The sequence below is a fragment of the Lathamus discolor genome, chromosome 3, assembly GCF_037157495.1.
Source record: "Lathamus discolor isolate bLatDis1 chromosome 3, bLatDis1.hap1, whole genome shotgun sequence".
Lineage (NCBI taxonomy): Eukaryota > Metazoa > Chordata > Aves > Psittaciformes > Psittacidae > Lathamus > Lathamus discolor.
This window is the reverse complement of record NC_088886.1, coordinates 136,203,326-136,223,651: the sequence shown is the minus strand read 5'-3', so window position 1 is coordinate 136,223,651 and position 20,326 is coordinate 136,203,326. Positions and strand designations below refer to the sequence as shown.

The 20,326-nt window shown below is 51.6% G+C and overlaps 1 protein-coding gene across 11 annotated transcripts in view; it reads right to left on the bottom strand.

Moving 5' to 3' along the window:
* DNMBP (dynamin binding protein) overlaps nucleotides 1-20,326 on the bottom strand; it is a 34,589-nt gene that overhangs the window by 5,127 nt on the left and 9,136 nt on the right. For 3 of the 11 annotated variants that reach the window (XM_065671997.1, XM_065672001.1, XM_065671998.1), the window contains 7 exons: nucleotides 18,143-18,265; nucleotides 15,646-17,586; nucleotides 3,471-3,658; nucleotides 2,756-2,855; nucleotides 2,090-2,237; nucleotides 1,545-1,562; nucleotides 677-876 (listed from right to left, as the gene is read on the bottom strand). In XM_065671997.1, coding sequence (XP_065528069.1) covers nucleotides 677-876; nucleotides 1,545-1,562; nucleotides 2,090-2,237; nucleotides 2,756-2,855; nucleotides 3,471-3,658; nucleotides 15,646-17,586; nucleotides 18,143-18,265 — 2,718 coding nt within the window. Of the gene's footprint in view, nucleotides 1-676; nucleotides 877-1,544; nucleotides 1,563-2,089; nucleotides 2,238-2,755; nucleotides 2,856-3,470; nucleotides 3,659-3,872; nucleotides 4,024-4,392; nucleotides 4,409-7,957; nucleotides 8,020-11,567; nucleotides 12,790-15,645; nucleotides 17,587-18,142; nucleotides 18,266-20,326 lie in introns of those variants that run through there. The other 8 variants (XM_065672000.1, XM_065672004.1, XM_065671999.1 and 5 more) reach the window with 8 other exon arrangements.

Sequence of the window (20,326 nt, the reverse complement as noted above, 5' to 3'; positions counted from 1 at the left end):
CACAGAGGGCAGCAACCACAGATGGCAGCTTGGGAGCTTCAGGGTGAATCAGGGAGTGCAGCTTCACTGTGAAGGTGGTGCACCCCTGGCACAGGACAGCAGAAAGGCTGTGAAATCTCCATCCTTGGGGATCAGTGAGAATCAGCTGGATCAATGTCTGATCAGAGCCAACTTTGGGGAAAATCCTTCTCCAAGCTGGAGGCTGGACAGGAGACCCAGAGGGCTCTTGCAAGCAGCACCTCTGTGATTCTGTCTTGTTTATAGTATACCTTCGAACTTAAATCTCGACATCTCAGTAAGACAGAGACTACCCTAGTTGATTAATTCCCTATCTGTGGTGTTTAACATTGAGTTTTAAAACTTCAAATATATATTCTTTTGTTTTATAATTATTTTTATTTTCATGTAATAGCCACCTAGTCAGCAGCTGCATACATTTCGTATCTCTGTATCACAACAAACAGCTAAAGTTGGATGTATACTGTCTTACTTTAAGTATTATATCTCATGCTCAGATTGCTTGAATACAGCTCTTCTACTGCCCTTCTGTGAGGGCACAGACCTTGGGAGCAGATTCCCACCCCAACTGTGATTGCCAGCTAAGTCTCAGGAGCTCACAGAAGCCAATCTCAGTGCACCCGCTCCTGTCTCTCCCCAGCACTACCCAGCTGCTCACCCAGGTCCTTCCGGCGCTTGTATTCATTGATGTTAACGTTGATTTCTTTGACAGCAAGGACAGCAGCTGTCAGCGGTGCCTTGTCAGGGTGAGCCTCAGGGGTGGCACTCAGCAGCTCCATCAGCAGCAGCGGGTACCGCATCACCCTTTGCACTGGCTTGATGAGGAAGGAGCCCAGGTTAATGTAGTTTGTGCAGCCCCTGGGAAGTTGGGACAAAGGAGACATACCAGGTTACAGTCCAGCTCTGCCACACCAATTCTCCCCCCTCAAACCAGTGCCAGCCAGACCCAGAACACCAATGCCTCTAAATCTACTGTACTCTCTAAGTCATGCCACTCTCATATCCAAGCTCACTGCACTCCTGAACTCCTGGTGCTCTGAAGATCAACCCCAGGATTTCAGAGCGCACTTACAGCAAATGATACTTCCCAGCCAGGATCCAGTCCATCACCAGAGCCACTGTGAAATCCCCTACAAGCACAGCTTCACACCTAGCAGCACATCACTTGCTTCAGACCATCTGACCATCCAGCTGCCCAGATCTGTTCCCTGTACAGGACAGACTGAATGCACTCAGAGCTGCAGTCAGTGCAGGGCTTTCCCTGCTCTCTGGGGCTGACGCCAAAACCTGCTTCCTGCTCAATACCTCCCCTCATCTCATCACCTGTGCCACCTGCCTGTGTAGCCTACTCACTGCCTCTGCTGCAAACATGCCACAGGCACCCCATTCCTCCCAGACATGCCTTCACAAAGCACTGTTAGAGCCCCCCAAACATCCACCCAGCTGGTGGCAGGAGGTTAGTTACAAGGGAGCAGCCAGGCCAAGACAGACAGACAAGCAGAGACTAACAGGAAGAGTGCACTTACCACTCACTGTACAGGCTCCTGCCGGCCCACAGAGTGCCAAAAAGCAAAGAAAAGCAACGGGTTAATGGGGCGGCAGGTGTGCAATCCCACAGCCAGTGCCTTCGCCCCATCCCATAATAATGCCACCAGGGCAGTGGGCAGCCGTGTCCCCCCAGAGCAGCTGCCAGCATTGCCAGCTCCTGGGGCATAAATCCCTACAAGCTGGACCCCTGGCAGTCACTGAACCAGGCGAAGCAGCTCCTTCTTCATCAGGCATGTTGGGGCAGGGCTTGAGGAACAGAAGTCCTCAATCCAGGACATGCCACCTTCTCTGTATGTTGGTGGCCTCTGCTCAGAGTTTAAGTAGACCTATAGGTGTCCCAGCATCTGTGCATTGGGGCAGAGAGCCATCTGAACCTGGAGTCTGGTAAACTATGCAGTGACACAGCCAGCCCCCCTCCAAACACCACCTGAATTGTTCAAGCACTGATGGCAGAGGGGCAGGGATGCTGGAGACTGACCCCCCTACCCCAGGCCTGGTGGCTGCCACAGCCAGAGGCTCCAACCTGAGGCTATCCAGCAGGTCCAGGAGTAGTTTCTGCATCTTCTCATCCTTCTCATAGGTTTCCAGCAGTGCAATGGCCTCATCGTGGTTCTGGCAATACACTCTGTAGACACTTTCCAGCTCTGCACGCTGTGCCAGGAACACTGGCCCTGCAAACAGCAGCAAAGCAGGACTTTAGTGTTTCCTGGCCCCCAGCTACCTTGAACAACTGTGGCATGACTCATGGTGAGAAGCCCAGCGCCCCTGTTCCTCCACACACACAGCTCAAGAAGACAATCTACTAGAGCACCCAGGATGCCTCCTTATTACCCACTAGCAAATTGAGGTCCCCCAGGGGTAAGAAGTGGGAACACTGGTCACTGGAGCCACACATAGAGCAAAGGCACAGGCTGCCCAAGGCTTGAGTGGCAAAAGATGCAGCACAGGAGTTAAGGAATGGAGCTCACTTCAGGGCAAGGGGCCGCAGAGGGCCACAGGCACTGTGCTTCTCAGCATAGCCACCCATGGGGCAACACAGATCTCCATGGCTTTGCTGCTGGACTGACAAGGACCAGCAGGGAGGAAGCCCAGCCTCAGTGATCCTTTCCCGCCATTTAAACCATTCTGCTCCGCCACTAGCCAAAGTCCATCCCAGCCTGCTGAGGAAAGTTAACGGCAGATTTCATACCGATGGCATCTGAAGCCTCCAAGGTGGACAACAGCTGCTTGGAGAAGCTAATTACCATGTGGATGTTTCCAAAGAGACCCTCAAAGTCTATGTTCTGCATCTGGGGAATGGGAAGAGAGATGTCCTTGATGGGGGAATATGTCCCAGTCAGACTCAGCAGCCCCCCCCACCCTCCTGCAACCCATCAGTCCTCAGCTCCACAGCAGCCCCTTGGTGTGACCTTCTCCCATCACAGTGACTTCTGTACTCACCCCCTTGCCTCCCAGTGCACTGAAATTCACATTCTTTATGTGTCCTATCATGGTGTCCCCTCTTTCCCACTGATTTCATCACTGCCTGTTCACCTGTTATTCTCCCTGTCCTTCCACCCACTCTGTCCCCATACCAAGAACCCATCTTTTCCTTCTCCTGACAAAGAACTTAACCTAGAAACCAAATGAAGAGGAACATTTCCTGGCCCGGGAAATGAACCTGTGATACTTGCTAGTAGGTCTCTTACTCTTGGCAACAGCAAGAGCTCAGCAGGATCCCAAAACATATGGGCTATTGCTACGAATGCAGGGATCAGTGAGAACCATCCTGCTCCCCTCAGCATGACTGCATTTCCTCTATGGATTCCTATGCTGCTGCTTGTCTGCCTCTAAACACAAAGCAGACTCAGTATTCTCATCTCTTCCCACCAGTGCTGCGCCATAGGTTGCTCCCCTGCTCCTACCTGTGCCTGCTGCAGGGGCACCATGATCCTCTCCACGCACATCTCCAGGTCTCTGATATAGTCCCGCTCTGTCTGGAGCAGTTCCTCAATAACCTTGGCCCTCTTCTCCAGCATCCTTTGCTCGGGGCTCTCGGTGGCAGCTGAGGATGTTTCCAGGGATGGTGTCTGGGAGGACAGGAGGGTCATCTCTGCAAGACAGACAAGCAAAATCAGCATCTTCCAGCAAAGATACAGGGACAGGAAACAACTGTACCAAACAGGACTGTTACAGAGAGCAAGACTGTCCATCCAAGGCCCTTTCCAGAGGCCATTTCTGGCACTCCCAGGCCAGGGCAGCAGAGAGCCCTCGTCTGCTCCCACAGCACCAGTAACGCCGGCAAGCAGGCACCAAGCAGCACAAACCTGCTCCAGACCGTCGCCCTGATGCCAGCCGTGTCCAGACCCCTCCGCTACTCCCGCTCTCGACTCTGCCGCCCCAGGAAGCTCCACGGGGCTGGCAGACCGGGCGAGGAGCCCCACTCCCCGCTTCTTCCTCCTCCCAGCCAGGCAATGGCGGCGCCCCCACCCCTCAGGCTGGGAACAGGGTCTCCCTCCTCCAGCGCCGGGACATTTCCATCTCAATGGCCGAGAAAAGCCTCGGGCACCCACAGTGCCGCTGCCGGCAGCAAAGCCTGGAGCTGGACCACCGCGACGGCGCCGCGCAGGCCAGGGCAGGCCAGGGCGACCACGGCTTTTGGCGGCCTAGGGGCCCGGCGTGCCGGGTGCACCCCAGGGGCGCTGCGGCGGGTGGCCCCGGGGCGGGGCGACCCCAGAGCCCCTTCCCAACCCAGGGACCCGCTCTGTGCCCGGGCGTCCGCCCCCTCCCCGCCACCCTGGCCCGGTGCTGGGCTCTGAGCACCGGCGGCGCGCAGGCAGCTCCCACCCTCCATGTCCCTTTCGCAGCCGGGATCCCTCCTGGTTTTCCGTCCCACCTGCGGCTCCCCGGCCGGCCCAGCCCTCTCCGGTTTTCATTGAGACATTTTATCCCCCTGCGGAGGCCGGGGCCCCAGCCACTTTCTACCTGCTTTACAAGCATGTGCCCTCTGGCCGAAACCACAGCAACCGGCCGTCCCTTCATCCCAAACCCAGGAGGGCTCCCCTCCAGCACCTCCGTGGGACACCGCTCTGAGGCAGGCTCTGGTCCAGAAACACTCGGATCAACCCTGTTTTATGGCTGCTTTCAGAACTGGGGCCCATGGGGTCCCGGAGCCCCTTGCAGCACCCCAGCTTGCCGCTGGTACCTGATGGAAGGCCTGATTTGACAAATGCTCCTCCACTCCAGCGCCTCCCCCGTATCCCCCGGCTGCTCACCCTCGATGGGATTTTATCAGAGCTGCAGACATGCCCCAGAGCAGACATTTGTACAAACATTTCTGCAGGACTGGCAAGTAGAGATCTTCACCTCCCTGTCCCCTTCAGTTACAGCCCCAAGCAACAGCATCACAGCCTGCGGGACGCCCAGGGATACCCAGCAGGGCCTGCGACTTATCCTGGTACCCTGGCACCCACTGTGCACAGCCCCAAGAGATCCCCATGCTCCCAGCCGCTTCTGCCCAGGCGCTGGGCAGGCCCTGCCCAGGATGGGATATTGCTGCTGTGGCCTAAGCATCCTGCTTGCTGCCGGGGTTTTACACACTGAAACGACCCAGCAAAGGAAAGGAAACATGGCCGAGACGAGACACTGACTCAGCCTGTGCCAGCCCTTCCCATTGCAGAGCCGCAGTGACAAACAGAAACCATCGGCACCAAACAGCAAATTCTCACAGCTCCATAGGCTGAGAATTAACTGCTGTGCCCCTTGCAGAGGCAGCAACTTCAAAATCAGACCTAAACCCACCCACTAAACACAGCAAGTGGGAAAGGCAGTTGAAACCCTGCTCAGAAGATGCCCTCCATGTGGGAGGGAAAACAGCTGTCTTTCCAAGAAGGTGTCTCTACTGCCCTGCCTTGAAATCAAGCCTGCGGAGAGCCAAAAGGACTCCATGGAGGAGGATATAGTGTCACAAAATTACATTTTACATTTAGCAAGCAATTACTGGAAAGAGCAGGCTTCACTGATTCCTACTGGCAAGCATCCTTGAAACTACCCCCATCAGAGCCAACCTGCATAAGGGAAAAGGCTGTCTTGGCTCCCCACCAGGTAAGTCCCCAATGATAAACTTTATCAACAACTGCAGCAGAAGTCCATGAGGAGTGCTTGGGAGCTGGGTTTAACATCTGCTGTTTGCATTTCCACTGCAAAGCATCAGTATCAGACCAGGCCCTGCTATGCATGGTCCTCCACAAAGACCCAACAGGGATATTCTGCCTGAGACACGTTACTTGGAGCCTGAACAGGACATGAGACAGAATAATGCACAGGAGGGGCAAAGAAACACCAAGATAATACAGTCATGAGGCCTCTGCAGTTCAGAGTCAAGAAAGTGACAACAAATGAGTTAAAGAAGGATATATATGTTTTTAAGGAATGGCATTTGTTTTGCAAGAGAGCAAGCTCCAATAGGAAGGTAACCTGAAAGGAGCTGGAAGGTATTAATCTGCAACGCAACCAGTGTGTGAAACCCAGAGGAGGTGGGTGGGTGGGTGGGTGAGCTGGTACTGCATGGGGTGGCCTGAGAAGAATCTTGAAAATGAAGACCAGCCAGGACAACAGCCAGAAATGACCCATGCAGCAGCATTTGGGAAGACAAATGGAAAAGATAACATTTGCCTTGGTCAAAGAACAGGATTTTACATTTATCCCCAGGCAAAATGCCACCAACTTAAGCTCATACAGGACGTCTCTATACCACCAAACAACCCTACTGTACTCCCAGCTTTAGCCATAGCTAAACTGCAGCCACACAATGTGTCTGGCTCCCACTCACCAAAACAAAGCTGGGGATGCCCAGCGCCGCTGGCAAACACAACAGCTCCCTATGCTCTGCCAAGCAAACCCCAAGCAAGTAAATCTAGGTCAGGTCCTTTCAGAGTGCCCTGTGACAAGGATTCACACTTGTGAGATTGCCAGCTCCCCGACATCCTTCCTCTGCAAGTCTCAAATCATTGCCTGGGGGATGGAAATTAAACCTGTCCCTGCAAAGGTTTTAAGCCCAGAGCAGTCATCAGCTCAGCTTGCTGACCTAGCATGATGCGAGCCACCTGTTCTACCCACTCACACCGTATCAGTATCTGCATTATCTTCAAAACTCATACAAATTCATTCTCTTCTGGCCTTCTTGCTCTTTCTGAATATTCCAAGATTCATTTAAAAACAAGGCTATGCTGTAGCCAAGTGTCTTGCTGTTTATCACTAATCCAGCATCCTTCTTCAGCAATGAATGAGTTCAAAAGTTGTCCTGCTCCATTCTAAACACTTCCAATTCACAAAATTAAAATTCAGAATTTCTTTTTAATATTTGTCTCTTCTATCTGACCAGCATGTACAATACTTAGAATTTGTTTCCGATGCTCTAAAACCTCTCACTTTTTGTATTTCATACCATCTCTGTTGATTGCCATCAAGTTATTTTTCTCCTGTTTGTCACACATTCCTGTATGTCTAACAGCAGCTTTCCCTAAATGAGGGTTATAAAACATTTAACTAAACCCACCCATTTCACAGCTGTGGGGTTTGGTCACCTAGTAATTTTTCCTAAAAACATTTTATTTCACTGATTTTCTATTTAAATGTTACCTTTCAAACTGAGTCATCATGCCCATCAACTCTAAAGGCACACAACACAGCTGGACCAGTCTCCATTAGCCTGCAGGAATCCGACTGGTTATTTCTAATGAAGCACCAAATTCCAATCCAGTGACAAATTTGTGTTTACCCATGACACAGATGCTAAAGGGGCATTCAGAAATGCATTTCCAAACCCAATGTTCTCAATCATGACTTTCATAGACTCAAATTTTGTTCTCTTGTAGGCTGTGCAACCTCTGCAATCTGCCCCTCTGAATTAAAACTTCTAACATTATTTTCTCTATCCCCTTTGGTGAATTGGTGGGGAGTCCTTGGCTCTCTGGATTGGTTTAATGGTCTGTGACAGCCTCCCATGAGCACCTGCTCTTGAGTTTTGCTAGTTCGCCTGCTGACACATGGGAAACCCAAAACCAACTCGTAACCCAGCCCCTGGCAGTGAGGTGTCAAGCTGGAACACACTCCCACTGCTGCCCTTGCCTTGGAGGCTGTGATTTACTATCGCAATCGCATGGCTCATGCTGCTCATCTCAGATATGCCACTGTCACTGACTTTCTTCCAATTAACAAAAACATTTAATTCTTATTACCCAGCCGCCTAGTGGGAGCACACACACAGTTATAGGTTTTATCCCTGCTCCACTCTGGAAGTAAAGTTGACCCATGAAGACCAGATCCAACAGGATGTGTCCATCATGCACAGATTGGGGGGGGTCACCCAAATAGCTGCATAGTCCCCCAACTCCTCCTCGTCAGGCCTCACCTTCCAGCATCTCCCGTGCCATAGCGCAACCTTGCAGGGTGCCCAGGCTGCTAATGCCATCTGAAGAGGGATGTGCAGCCCATCAGTGCTGAGGACAACCCCTTGCACCAGCTCTGTAAGCAGGAACGTCCAACGGGAGCTGCATCCACCCAAGAGGCAAGCCCAGCCCCAGGATCACAACTCAGCAGAGTCAAGCAGTGACTCAGGACAAAACAAACCAGCTGCAAATATTTGAAGTATGTGGATGCCTGGAGGGGAGGAGCCACTGCCTAACACAAGAGAGGGGATGAAACTAGGGCGGGGAATAATTAATCTGAGCGAAAGGCTAAACTCCCTGCCAGAAGCAGGATCTGGCCGGGGTGAAAACTCTCGCTCGGGACACTGGTAACATGCCTGTAACAGAATATATCCACTGCTCTGAAAGGGCAGACTGGATATATTCAGTGTCTCTGTGCTCCTTAGGAGGAAGTGGGGAGTGTGGCAGAGAGGTGCCATGGCAAAAGATGACTTCATCCCACAGCAAATATAAGTAAATGAATGAATATAGAAAATCAGGTAACAGACAACAGGCACACCAGGAAATCTAAGTACAGAAAAGTGAGAAGGGAAAGATACCAAGAAAATTCCATGGATGGTAAAATTAGGAATTCAATTTTAATTTTTAAATGAGGAAATAAAATACTACTTTGTAACAGACTTTACTTCCAACCAAGGCAATAGAAGCCCTTTCAATGATACAATCCCAGAAGTAAGCAGAGAGAGTAAAATTTTTTGTAAGTTTGGCAAATAAGCCAGAATTATACAATAATTCTGTTTCTTTCTGTCTAAAAAGCAAAAAATAAGACCTTGCTAACCGTAACTATAACTCAAAAACCCACTGCTAGTGGAGCATATCCAGAAAAGAGGGCAATCTTAATCAGGTTCTACAGGGACTGTATTTAGATTTGAACCTACACAGTATTTTTAAAGTAACTAGAAAATCACTTCCATCATGTAAAGAACTGAACATCAGTTCAACAGGATTGCACATAGAGATGAGCCATATGAGTCACTGAGTGACCCAAGGTATCCTGAATAAAATGGCATTACTCAAACAAAATAGGTTTAATGCAGACAAATGCACTAATGTGTTAATTGGAACAAGAAATGCAGCCACATGCAGGACTGTATTCTGGGGTAATGCTTCTGCTTGGTTGGCCAAAACTCAGCAGGAGTTGCCTGAGCACTGCAGAGGCAGACTGGGGTCCTCAGACAAGGGCACAGGAGAGCAACACAGTAACCCTCTGAGCAAGCCAGTGCTGACACCCACCCAGAATGCCTCATGCAGCTCTGAAGTCCACTGTTTTAAGAGTCTAAAGGAAAAATGTGCAAGCATCAGGAAGAATAAACACTAGAAGGTCTTCCTGTCTTTACCATGAGTATTTTAAAACTCTATTCACTACAAAGAACTGACGACTGAAAAATTACTTAATTACAGTACCTGCCAGAGAAGAATACCCATCAACTAAAAAACTCTAATTTAGCAGAAAAACGTTGGTGTGCAGAGCTGAAATGCAACACATTAGCATCCAAACCTGTGAAAGTGATGGTGACTAAGCAGCAAAGCTATGCCAGGTGGGTTCTCCTTCTGTTGATGTGGCAGGCAGACACATCTGAGTCTCACCCCAGAAGAGATGCTCCAACCAAGCAGCTGTCACCAGGCTGCACCACAGAGAAATCTGTAAGAAGTGCAATAACCCTGCTTACAGAAATCACCCCAAGTTAGCTCTACCAGGGCTTTCAAGTCCTAAATTCTGTTACCCTGTGGACAGGAGAAGGAACCTGGGAGAGAAGCAGAGAGCATTAGAAAAAGGTGCCTGGAGCACACACAGAGGGGAAAACAGAGCCGACTTTTTCCTACCAGCAAGGTAGGATGATGTCTGCTGCCAGGTGTGATGGAAGGGCTTTTGGGGAGGCTGCCCAGGTACTGGTGAGGTCTTACACTGAGACAGCTACAGCAGCAAAGCATATATGCCAAGGAGGACTCTTCCTGGTGAACCACTGTGACCCCCAAGGAAGGAGGAGAAAGAGACCAGGAAACTGCATCCAGAGAAATGGGTCACAGGACAGACAGTGTTCCAAATCACCTATAGCCTTCCTCCCCCGTTCCTGCTGTGGAACATGGGCCCTGATGGTGAGGGCATCCTGCCCTGCACATCCCACAGCCACTCTGGTGCCCTGATGCATACAGCATCTCATTTAACATTAGAGGAGCAAAATCTCTTGCCTGGCATCACAGTCTGTTCCCCCAGCTCTTGCAAAAGCTGGCCAGGGCAGCGCTGCTCCAGCCTCCTAAGGCTTTGTGGGCCGTTCCTCTCTCTGCTCTGCTCCTGGCTCCTCCTAACTTTCCCACTGCCCTTTGGACATCCTGGCACTGCAAAGCTTCTCCCCTCACCCTGGGGACACAGCTGAGCAAAGTCCCACCCCACCAGGGTGGCTGAGAGTGCAGAAATGCAGCCGGAGGAGCCTGTTTAATCAAATACCTCCAGAGGATGGATTTCAGGCACAGCCTTCAGCTCTGCCATCTCTGGCTGTTGCACTGCAGTGCTCTTTTCCTCTGTGTTTCAATCCCCCTCCATGAAGAGCTCACAAGACATGCTGGCAGAAAGGGTACTGCAGCAAACAGGTTTTCAGACTCATGGCAGCCCAGCAGACACAGCAGTCCACCAAATGGGCTCCATCAGTCCCTCTGCCCAGACCCTACCACCTTACTGCCCCTTCCCCAACACACACTAATATCGTTGCAACAAGCCAAGCTCCACAAAGCTGTCTGCAGCCAACTTTGTTCCAGCCACAGCATCAATGGAATGATTTTGCCTGTGCCAAGACAGCCTGAGCCCTCCAGCTCTGATACAGGACCAGCTCCAGGATGCCAGCTGATGGGACTGGAGACCCAGGGACAGTTCAGGAACCCAGGACGCAGGGCATGCAACTGGTGCAGCACAGGTAAAGGACCACTGTGGTACTGAGGTGCTGGCAATGCTGGAGATACCTCAATGTCCTGCCCATGTGTAATTATGCAACTACATGTCCTCTGCTGCATACGCCTGAATGCTACAACAGCTTCCTCTGTTTCCTCCTTTGTGCCACCATACTCACCCTATGGAGGGTCAGGAAAAGATTCCTACACACAGAATTTGCCCACAGTGGGTTACAAAGGTAAAACAGGCAGTGGGAATAATCCCAGCAACTCACCCTTTCCCCCATGAAATGCTTCCTCAGGACCCTGAGAAAGCAGGCAAATCGGGGCCAAAGCTTTCAAGGTGTATCCAAAATACTCAGGGCACAGACAGAGGAGCGATTGAAAGAACAGCAGTGACCTGTGGGTCTGTGCTGTCTGTGCTTCATTCAAACCTGGGCTTCTCCCAAATGGGGACAAGAGCCCTCGCAGGGCAGATGCGTGACTGTACAGAGGGGTAATGATGATGATGCCCATTTCAACAAGCCCAAGGTCTCCCATGAGAGCATGGGTGTGCTGGCCACCCACCTGTCCCACAGCCCCGATGCTGCCCCAGTGCCAGGGCAGGGCAAAAGCACACCCAAGGCAACTGCCCAGCATTTCCCCGTATACCTCGCTTCTCCTTCCTGGTCTGCACAAACTCCGAGTGCCGCAGCGTGCTGGGAGCCGTCCGCCTGTAGAAGCTGTTTCGCTGCAGCATGCAGCCCACCCTGTTTGCTTCCTCAGCCTCCTGATCCCAGAGCTGGCTCCAGTCCGGCCGGCCTGTGCGTACCCTCGAGCGCTCTGCTCCCCTGCTGCTCCTGGCTGGCATCCCAATACCTGGAGTTGCTCCTTCCAGCTCCCCACAGCTGCCATAGTCCATGTCCCATGTCTTGGACTGTGGGTAGCAGGTGCCTGACCCTGGGCTTACACTACTGTCTCCTGAGGACCAGACTGTAAATGCAGGAGCTTCAGAACTTCTGTCCAGACTGTTGTGGTCCATGACACGGCTTCTGGTCTGCCTGTGCCGCTCAGTATCTTCTTGGTCTACTTGGTCCCTGACACCTCTGTACCGCCTTTCCTTCTCTCTATATGCCCCAGAGCCTCCATCCTCTCTATACCACTTTTCCCCCTCCCTATACTCTCCAGAGTCTCCCCACTGCCTATACCACCTTTCCTTTCCCCCATAATGCCTTTCATCCTCACTGTAGTCCCTAGTATCTCTGTGGTTCTGACACCTTTCCCTACTCCTATAATTTCCAGGGCCTCTATTCTCTCCACACTCTTTTTCCCTCTCCATATACTGCGCAGGTACTCTGTCCTCTCTGTACTGCCCTTCTCTTATCTCAGAACTGCAGTTTCTGTATTTCACACCCTCTGTCTCATACAGCCTACAGTTTCTACCCTCTGTATCCTGGCTTTTGCCTTCCCAAACACCCTCCGCTCTCCTGCAGTTTGCATACTGGATATCTTCCTTCCAAAAACCTCCACAGTCTCCATTTGTGGTCCGCTGGTCCATAGAAATGCCCTCCTCTCTCTTGTAACCATCCCAGCCACTGTCTGCTCCCCGGCAGCCTGGGTACTGCCTCCTTGCCCTGGGTCTGTCATTGCAGCGAGCCTCCCTGCGCCATGCAGACACTCCAGCCACGTCCTCTTTCCTTAAGGCACAACAGTCCTCGTATTCCCAGCCAAGGAGTTGCTGCTCCTGCCTCGGATCCTCCAAGCCACGTTTCGTCCCAGGACAAGTGCACATAGCCCTGCCAGGGTGCGGCGAAGGGGCTGACTCCCGTTGCTGCCTCTCCCCGAGGCCAGGCCCGGGCTGACGCAGCTTCTCCGCTTTGCTCCAGCGCTCCCGTCCCAAGTGAAATGCAGGTGCTGCTTCCTGAAACCAGCCAGGAAGGGTACAGAGAGGCACAGGCCCAATCGCCGCCAGCCCTGGCCTCCTCCACCTGCTGCCCAAAGTAATCAGTAACCAGCACTGAGGAGGGAGGCCAGGGCTGGGCAGGCTCTCACTGCCCAAACCGGCTCCACAACCTTCCCGAAGCCTCTCTGCAGGAGGCTCAGAGGCAGGGAAAAGGAGGGCACTTGAGCATACAGAAGCCCTGCCCCAAGACCAACGTCCTCAGGGGAGGGAAACAAGAAGGTGTGTGAGACCGCAGGAAGCCACAAACCAGACAGGATACCACATCTGCTTCCACTGCCTTCATGCTCCCACTGGCATGCAGGCTAAATTACGTGGTCTAGCAGAGGCTGGGCTCTGCTCCACACCTCACTGGGGAAACTGAGGCTTTCATGCTGCCCCTGGCACAAACCTGATGCTGAGCCCATCCTCTTCTCTGCCCTCAATCACAGGTCCTGGGAAGGGCAGAAGAGCAGCTCCTTGTGTGACAGAGCATCCCTGAGTGGCGCCTACACAGTGCCACGCAGCCACAGTTGCCCTGTTCCTGCTCCAGGGCAAATGGCTGGTCTACCAGCTGACAGGAACAGGCTTGAAAGAACTATCTACACTGCAGTCCAGTGCCAACATGCACTGTAAGTTTCCAGGAGGCTATAGAAACACACACTCCAGTAACACCGCTCACTGCAGGGCACAACGTAGTTCCAGTTTTCCATGCCAAATGCAGGAGCACCTATAAGAAACCAAGAGACAACCACAGCATGCCCTAGACAGAAAGCCAGAGTCCACAGACGTCATCCACATCTCAGGTTCTTGCAATGCTCATTAGGAATGCACAGCCAATGCTCCCAGCTCATAGAAGACAAAAATAAAACCCATAGACCCTCCTACTCCAACTGCAGGAGGGCAAGCGCTAATCCTGCGCCAGCCTGGTGAGCAGCGAACACAAGACACACCAAAGAGGCAGCCTGCAGATTTTAAACATGTATTTTAGAAACCCACATATTTTCTGCTCTTTTGGCTCCCCAAAGGACACACCAATGGGCTGGGTTCCCCCAAGACTATGCCAACTCTATTTTGATTGCTGGTCAGTGCTTAGTGAAAGCTTTTCTCCCTCCAGTGTGCCTCCACATTCCCCAACAGTGGCAAGGCAGAGGCCATGCCCTAGGCACAGCACAAACATGTTTTGCAACACCAAATTACTGATGCAGCCTGCCGCACTGAAGCTGGGCTAGCAAGCCTGAGACATACCTTCTGGCCACACTCAGATGTGACAGGAGTGATGTGACAGAGCTTGGGAAGGGCACATCTTTATCATAGGACCAGAGAGACTTATAAGTCCTCAGGTCTCTTAAAGTGGTAAAAAATCCCCTAGGACTACCAAGGGGATAACTTCATAGGTAAGATGTCTACGATAATGTGTTACTTCCTGCCTTTTTAGGCTTTACAGTAAGCAACAGGGCACAGGTTCTGCAGGGTCTGTCCTCTTTCAGGAAACACTGGGACAGTAGGAGACATTTCCCACCAAGATCCATCCTACCAGAAAATTTCCCTTGAGATCCAACCTACATTTTCCTCTTCCTGTCTTCACGTTATTTTATCTAGCCTCAAATCCTGTAAGCCTCTTTCCAAGCATCCCTCTCGCATGCCACTGACGCGGAGGCTGTTTGTCACCCTGTTTCCCTGGTGCACTGATACCGGCCTTCGTTCCATGTGCTCTGCCTCAGACACAATCCTGCAGTGAAGTGCCTGGGCTCCCCAGCACTGATTAAGCAGTGGGAGGATGAAGGCAATGAAGTCAGAGTGAGTAATCCCCAGGCAGGAGCTGACATTTAACTCCACCTCCTGCATGCAGTGCCCACATTTCCTGCACATCGTGGGTTTCGGTAACAGAACTCCAGTGTCAGAGCTCCTGGGAGATGCTGGCGAAGGGATTGTGGGAGATGTATGTGGTCCTGTCTTTCCACTTTGTCTACTGTAGTATCAAGTATAATGTAATTAAAAGCACTGACCTTTATATGGCATCTTTGGGTTTCAGAGCCCAAATGTGTTGATATAATCACGACAAACTTCTTCACCCTGAGTAATTTTTCTCAGCTGCATAGACAGAAGTCATCTTTTCAGCTACAGCCATGCCATGATTTAAAGCTCTTTCTTGCTGTTACCAACAGCACAGCATCATTTTCCTGTCCTGGACTACACGGAGGGCAGAAGCACAGGGGTAGGCTTTACTTTTTGTCCACTAGCCCATCCCACTCCCAGGTCAGGTTGAGCACTCTTCTATACTTCCCTCTGATACGAGCAACATTCCCCAAAAGTCTGTATCACCACCAGAGCAGAATGGGATGCAGGGAAACCCTGACAGGCTGACAGTCATACCACAGACATCAGTCAACTCAAATCTCAACTGCAGCACCACCAGCAAAGCCACTCTGAAGTTGCTGCTTACTCCCCTACAGCTAAGAAAGGATGAGGCAGGGAGGCTGAACCTTTAGCAGCTGTGTTTTCACTTAAGAGCAAGGACAAACTGGGAATGGATCAGACCAAGGCTCTGGATGTATGGTGGGGCTGAACAGGAGGTGGGAACGTTGGAAGGAAAAGGGGCTGGGGAAGGCCAGGTCTGAGGGATGTCCAGAGAATGACACTGTCGCTCTCTGAGGCAAAATCATGATGATTTGTACTATAACAATGCTTACAAAATGACCAAAAATCAGGAAGTAAAGAAGGAAATAAAACACTGGCTCCAACAGTGCCTGTACGTAGCACGACACAGCTGTCCCCCTGAAGCATCCCATCCCATGCTGCTGCACTCACCTCTCAGCTCCTGCAGCTCTACGCTGAGGCTCTCAATGTTGGAGTCACAGAAATCAAGGTTTTCCAGGGTCTCTGCTCTCACCAGCTCATCCTGCTGCTCCTCCAGCATCAGACTTAGCTCAGCATGGGTCTTGCCATAAGCCTCCAGGTCTCGCTCCACCTCTCCGATCCTTGTCAGCAGAATTGAGCAGGGGGAAACTGTTCCTGCCCGCGTCAAGTCCTCACGTCCCTCCTCCACCCGCTGCTCCTGGGCACTGGGCTGCAGCTGTGCAGAAGCCACATTTTTCCGCTGGTTGCTTGGTGGAGGCCGGGGTGCAGGCCGTGAGGGCTTAACGGAGAAGGACAGAGACCTGGTTTTGGGCACCGGGCCACCCAGTGCGTGCACAGTGGTTGTTGCAAAGCTGCTGGGCCGAGGAGGGGGTGGCCGCAATGCCTTCCTCCTCTCTGGCTGCCTGGTGCAGGGTGCAGATTCAGGAGACCCACGGACAATGTCCTTCTCAGAGCTGTAGTCCAAGATAGAGAAGTGGCGAGAGACCTTGTCCTGTTCAGCACTGGTACTTGACAGGCTCTTCTCAAACTGTGCCAGCTGCTCGGTCAGTTTGGAGTCGAGGTCTGTGCAGCCATCCATCTGTGCTGTGAGTGGAGAGCATTCCCCCCAGCTCCCAGTCCGTGTGTCCAGGCCCACCTGAGCACCTCCTATGCTGGAGGAACAGGGTTTGGACTTCTCCTGTTGACTGTCCACACAATTGTCCAGGTCCTGGGCACTGCTCTGGCTCTCCTGGGGCTCAGATACTGTCCAGTTGTTAGGAGAAGTCACCTGGCTCCTGCAAGGATCCTGGGGAGAGTGAGGAGCTTGCAGGGGCACAGTAGGATGATCTCCATCATGCTCCGGTAGGGTGTGAGTTTCTGAGTTTCCTGGGGAGACTGAAACAGTCCCCTCAGTCTCCAACTCACCTGCTTGGTCAGGCTTGTTGCCTTGTTGGGGAGGCAGCTGAGCAGAGGGGAGAAGGCCATTGACTGTCTTCGTGTGGCCAAAGGGAAAGGAGACTGCTGTGCCTTTGGGATACGGTCCTTGGTGTCCTGTGCTGGGAAAAGCATCATGCTGTCTCAAGTCAGGGGCAAGAGGATCCCCTGACCTCCCTACCTGGTGAGTCAAAATGGTGTCAAGCTCAGGGTGTGCTGCTAAACCATCCTCCTTTTCCCTGCCATCCTTCCCTGGCAAAGGAAGAGATTCAGAGCAAGAATCTTCCAGGTCCTGATGGATGGTCACTTCACAACTGCCTCCATCCTGGGGATCCCCAGCACCTGCCTTATCCCTGCAAGCCTCAGAGGCTTCCAGCCTCACAAATCGGTGTGGAAAGATGCCACGTTTCCCCCTCAGCTCCCCTTCCAGCCAGCCATCCTCCAGAACGCCTAAGATCCGAATCCTGTCACCCACATCAAAATCCAGTTCCTTGGACTCCAGTGCTTGGAACTGATAAAGGGCAACACCGTAAGTGCTCCCTGGCTCCTCCTCCTCCTTGGGGGGCGCTTCGACTGTCCCATTGGTGTCACAAGTCTCTGCGGGTTCTGGATCCACTGAGGTTCCTGATGCTCGCAGAGGAGTAAGCAGTTCCACAAAACCCTCTGGGAAGATGCCCCTATGGCCTCTGAGCTCACCTTCGAACCATCCAGGCTCTGGGATGCCAACAATGTTGATCACATCCCCTTCCCTGAAGTCCAGTTCCTCCTCTAGCTGAGCAGACAGGTCCATTAGGGCCCGGGCTTGGCCCAGTGAGTAGGCAGGCACCTCCAGGAGAGCACTCTGGGACAGCTGATGGCTCTGAACTGAAAGGCATAACTCCCGCACACATGATGAAGGGAAAAAGCCTTTGGAACCCCAGCTGCTTCGGCCCTGGAGCCAGCTGGAGGCCAGGGACCCCCCGAGGATCACCAGGTCTCCTGCAGGGAAAGAGAAAAACCAGTTTAAAACTGCCCTCATGACTGCTTCCCACCTCTTATTCCTGCCTCCCCACGTCCCTCCTTTCTGTGGGTGAGGTCTCGCACTCTGCACAGAGTGTACTGCATGCTGAGAATGCACAAGAGAACAGAGCGGGGTAAGCCATGAAGCATTGGCAGCCTCCTGCACATGAGTCTAAGATACACAGTTTTGGCTGCCAAACCATGAAGGTCCACCAAAGCTGTGGTATCTCCCCCAAATGCAAGTATAAGATCTGGGGACTGGAAGGCAGTTAAAAGGCAGCTGGAAGTTTACTATGATCAGACAACTCAAATTTTTGTAGTTTCAAGAGTAATGATAGATCATGAGAAACTGGTACCAGTGTAGCAGAAGCCCAAGGGTCCACAGTGGATTTGGTATGAACCACGTCATGAGGTTATTAGGAAATTCCTTCCTCTCTCCTGTCACTCTAGGCAGGATGCTGTGACTGCGTTCATGCTTCTGGAAGGCCAGGTAAGGGCTACGAGGTGCCATGCAAAAGAAGGGAATGCTGATTACCTCTCTGCAATGACAAGCTCCCTGGCTCTTGAGATGTGAAGTCACTGGTACAAACGAACAGTTTCTCTCCCTGCTTCAAAGGGGGAATATCCACAGGTTCCACAAAGCTGCTTGGAAACTGCCCTAAAATGAAAAGCAGTTGTCAGCTGTGAGTCTTTCCTGTAACCCATCACCACTCCCTCCACCATCCTTCCAGGCTTTGGGATCTATTAATCTCTTACTGAAGGAAAATACCCAGCTACCCAGGGCGCCTCCTCAGTAGCATGGTGGAAAAGGAACGAGTTTGGGAGTTGGGAATTCCTGAGGTTTTAAATGCTTAAGAGCTAACAGAAAACAAAAGGATCTGTGCTCTGGCTCACTCCAGGCAACCAATAGTCTGTGTTCATTACTGGGACTGTGCCAACAGCATGGAGTTTCTGGGAACAGACATACTAGATTTTCTCTGCTTTCATTATTTGCTTAGCAGCTCATAGCCTGATGTGGACTGAGATCCAGTAGTGCCGGATAACAATTCACTGGGCACATCCGCTCGGTGCTCTTCTTTCTGCAAGGCTTGGCTCCTGTACAGCCTCAGCATGGAAGTCAGGCCACTACACTCAGGATAACCTTGTCTATGAGTCACAGGCTCTGTCACAGCTTCAGCAACACTGAGGCTCCAGGGACCTTCCTTACTTTATCACCACTGCGCACCTATTTCACCGTGGCACCCACTGCTGAATGCCCAGCTATTCTGAACAGGCCATAGCCAGACAGGGCAGCACACACTTGCTGGCCATCACAAGATACCACCCAGCTACTAATCTCAGTCCTGGGAGCACAGGATGTGGCAGAGCCCACTGCAAAGGCTACTAAAAATGTCATTCCTGTCTTTATGATTTGTGGCAAGGGGATTTTGTGCAGTACGGGCTAGTAGCACTTCCAGCATTCACACCTGATGCTCCAACAGAGCATCCAGGTTCTCCAACAAAACCTGGAGACACCATATCCTAGATACCCAAAACTCTGCACTAGGCTTAGACAATTTGACATCTGTTATCATTAACGTGAGGTGCAACCAGCAGCCCACAGGCTACTAGGCTTAATGGCTTTCTTCACAGTTTTAACCAACTCTACGTCTTTTTCCATGTCTTAAGTTTCCTGCTCTGTAGATGGAAACAACCTAATGCTGTTTGAAAGGAAGTCATGGAGCTACATTAAGTATTCCCCAGAGTACTTAGTATCATTACTGGTAGGCTGCAGCACCTCTACAGCTACTCTCAATAGCACTTTTTTCAATTCCCTACAACTTTAGCTTAGAAAACTGGGCAGAAAACTACAACATCTGGTCCAAGGGAAAGCAGGAATGCAAGTGGGTTTTGAGTTAAAGGTCACTAAAACCCATTTGGTTTGACTTCAGTGTGTTTCTTTATCTTTGAGCTACGACACACATCTGTTTACTATTCCTCAATAGCTTCATCTTCTTGAGAACAAGCGCATGAGTTATGCTGGGAGACAAAACCGCGGTGAAGTAGATACTGGTGATTTCTGCAGAAGTAATTTGTGCCCAGTGACTCCAGCAACAGCAGGATCAGGCATGTGTTCATTCAATGCCATTCATCAGCTACATGGAGCATAGGAAATAAGTCCTCCTCTCCACCTTTTCTCCTGTTCATCTTTGTTTTAGCCAGGAGACAGCTTGCAGTCCTTAGCAGAGCCCACACTGCCGCTGCAATAGCAGCCCCATCTCCATGACAAACGATGAAACTCCAGTCGCGCTTCACGCTGAAGACAAAGTCAGGCTTATGCTTTGAAGTGGCCTGGTTTTCATCTCCCTGAGAGCTCACACATCCTCTCACCATCAGTATTAAGATGAGAAAGAGCTGCTTAGACAGAAGACTATGAGACTCTAAGTGTTTCACTGAGAGCATTTTGCTGCTTCAGAAGTTTCCCACGCCCCTCCAAAAGTTTAAGTCTTGCACACTACTTCAGGAACCCAGCTAATGATGGCAGCTTGTGCAGGAAAAGGCTTTAAAGCGGAAAGGAGGAAGCAGAGCCGAGTCACAGAGCTTGGAGGGGCACACACACTCTGTCACTGTGTCTCCCGCTGACTTGACCTGACAAGGTCACTTGGATGTGGATGCATTTCCACTCTGCATGCATCTGTTTCCTCTCTCCCCTTCCACTGTCACAGCAGGTCAGTGCATA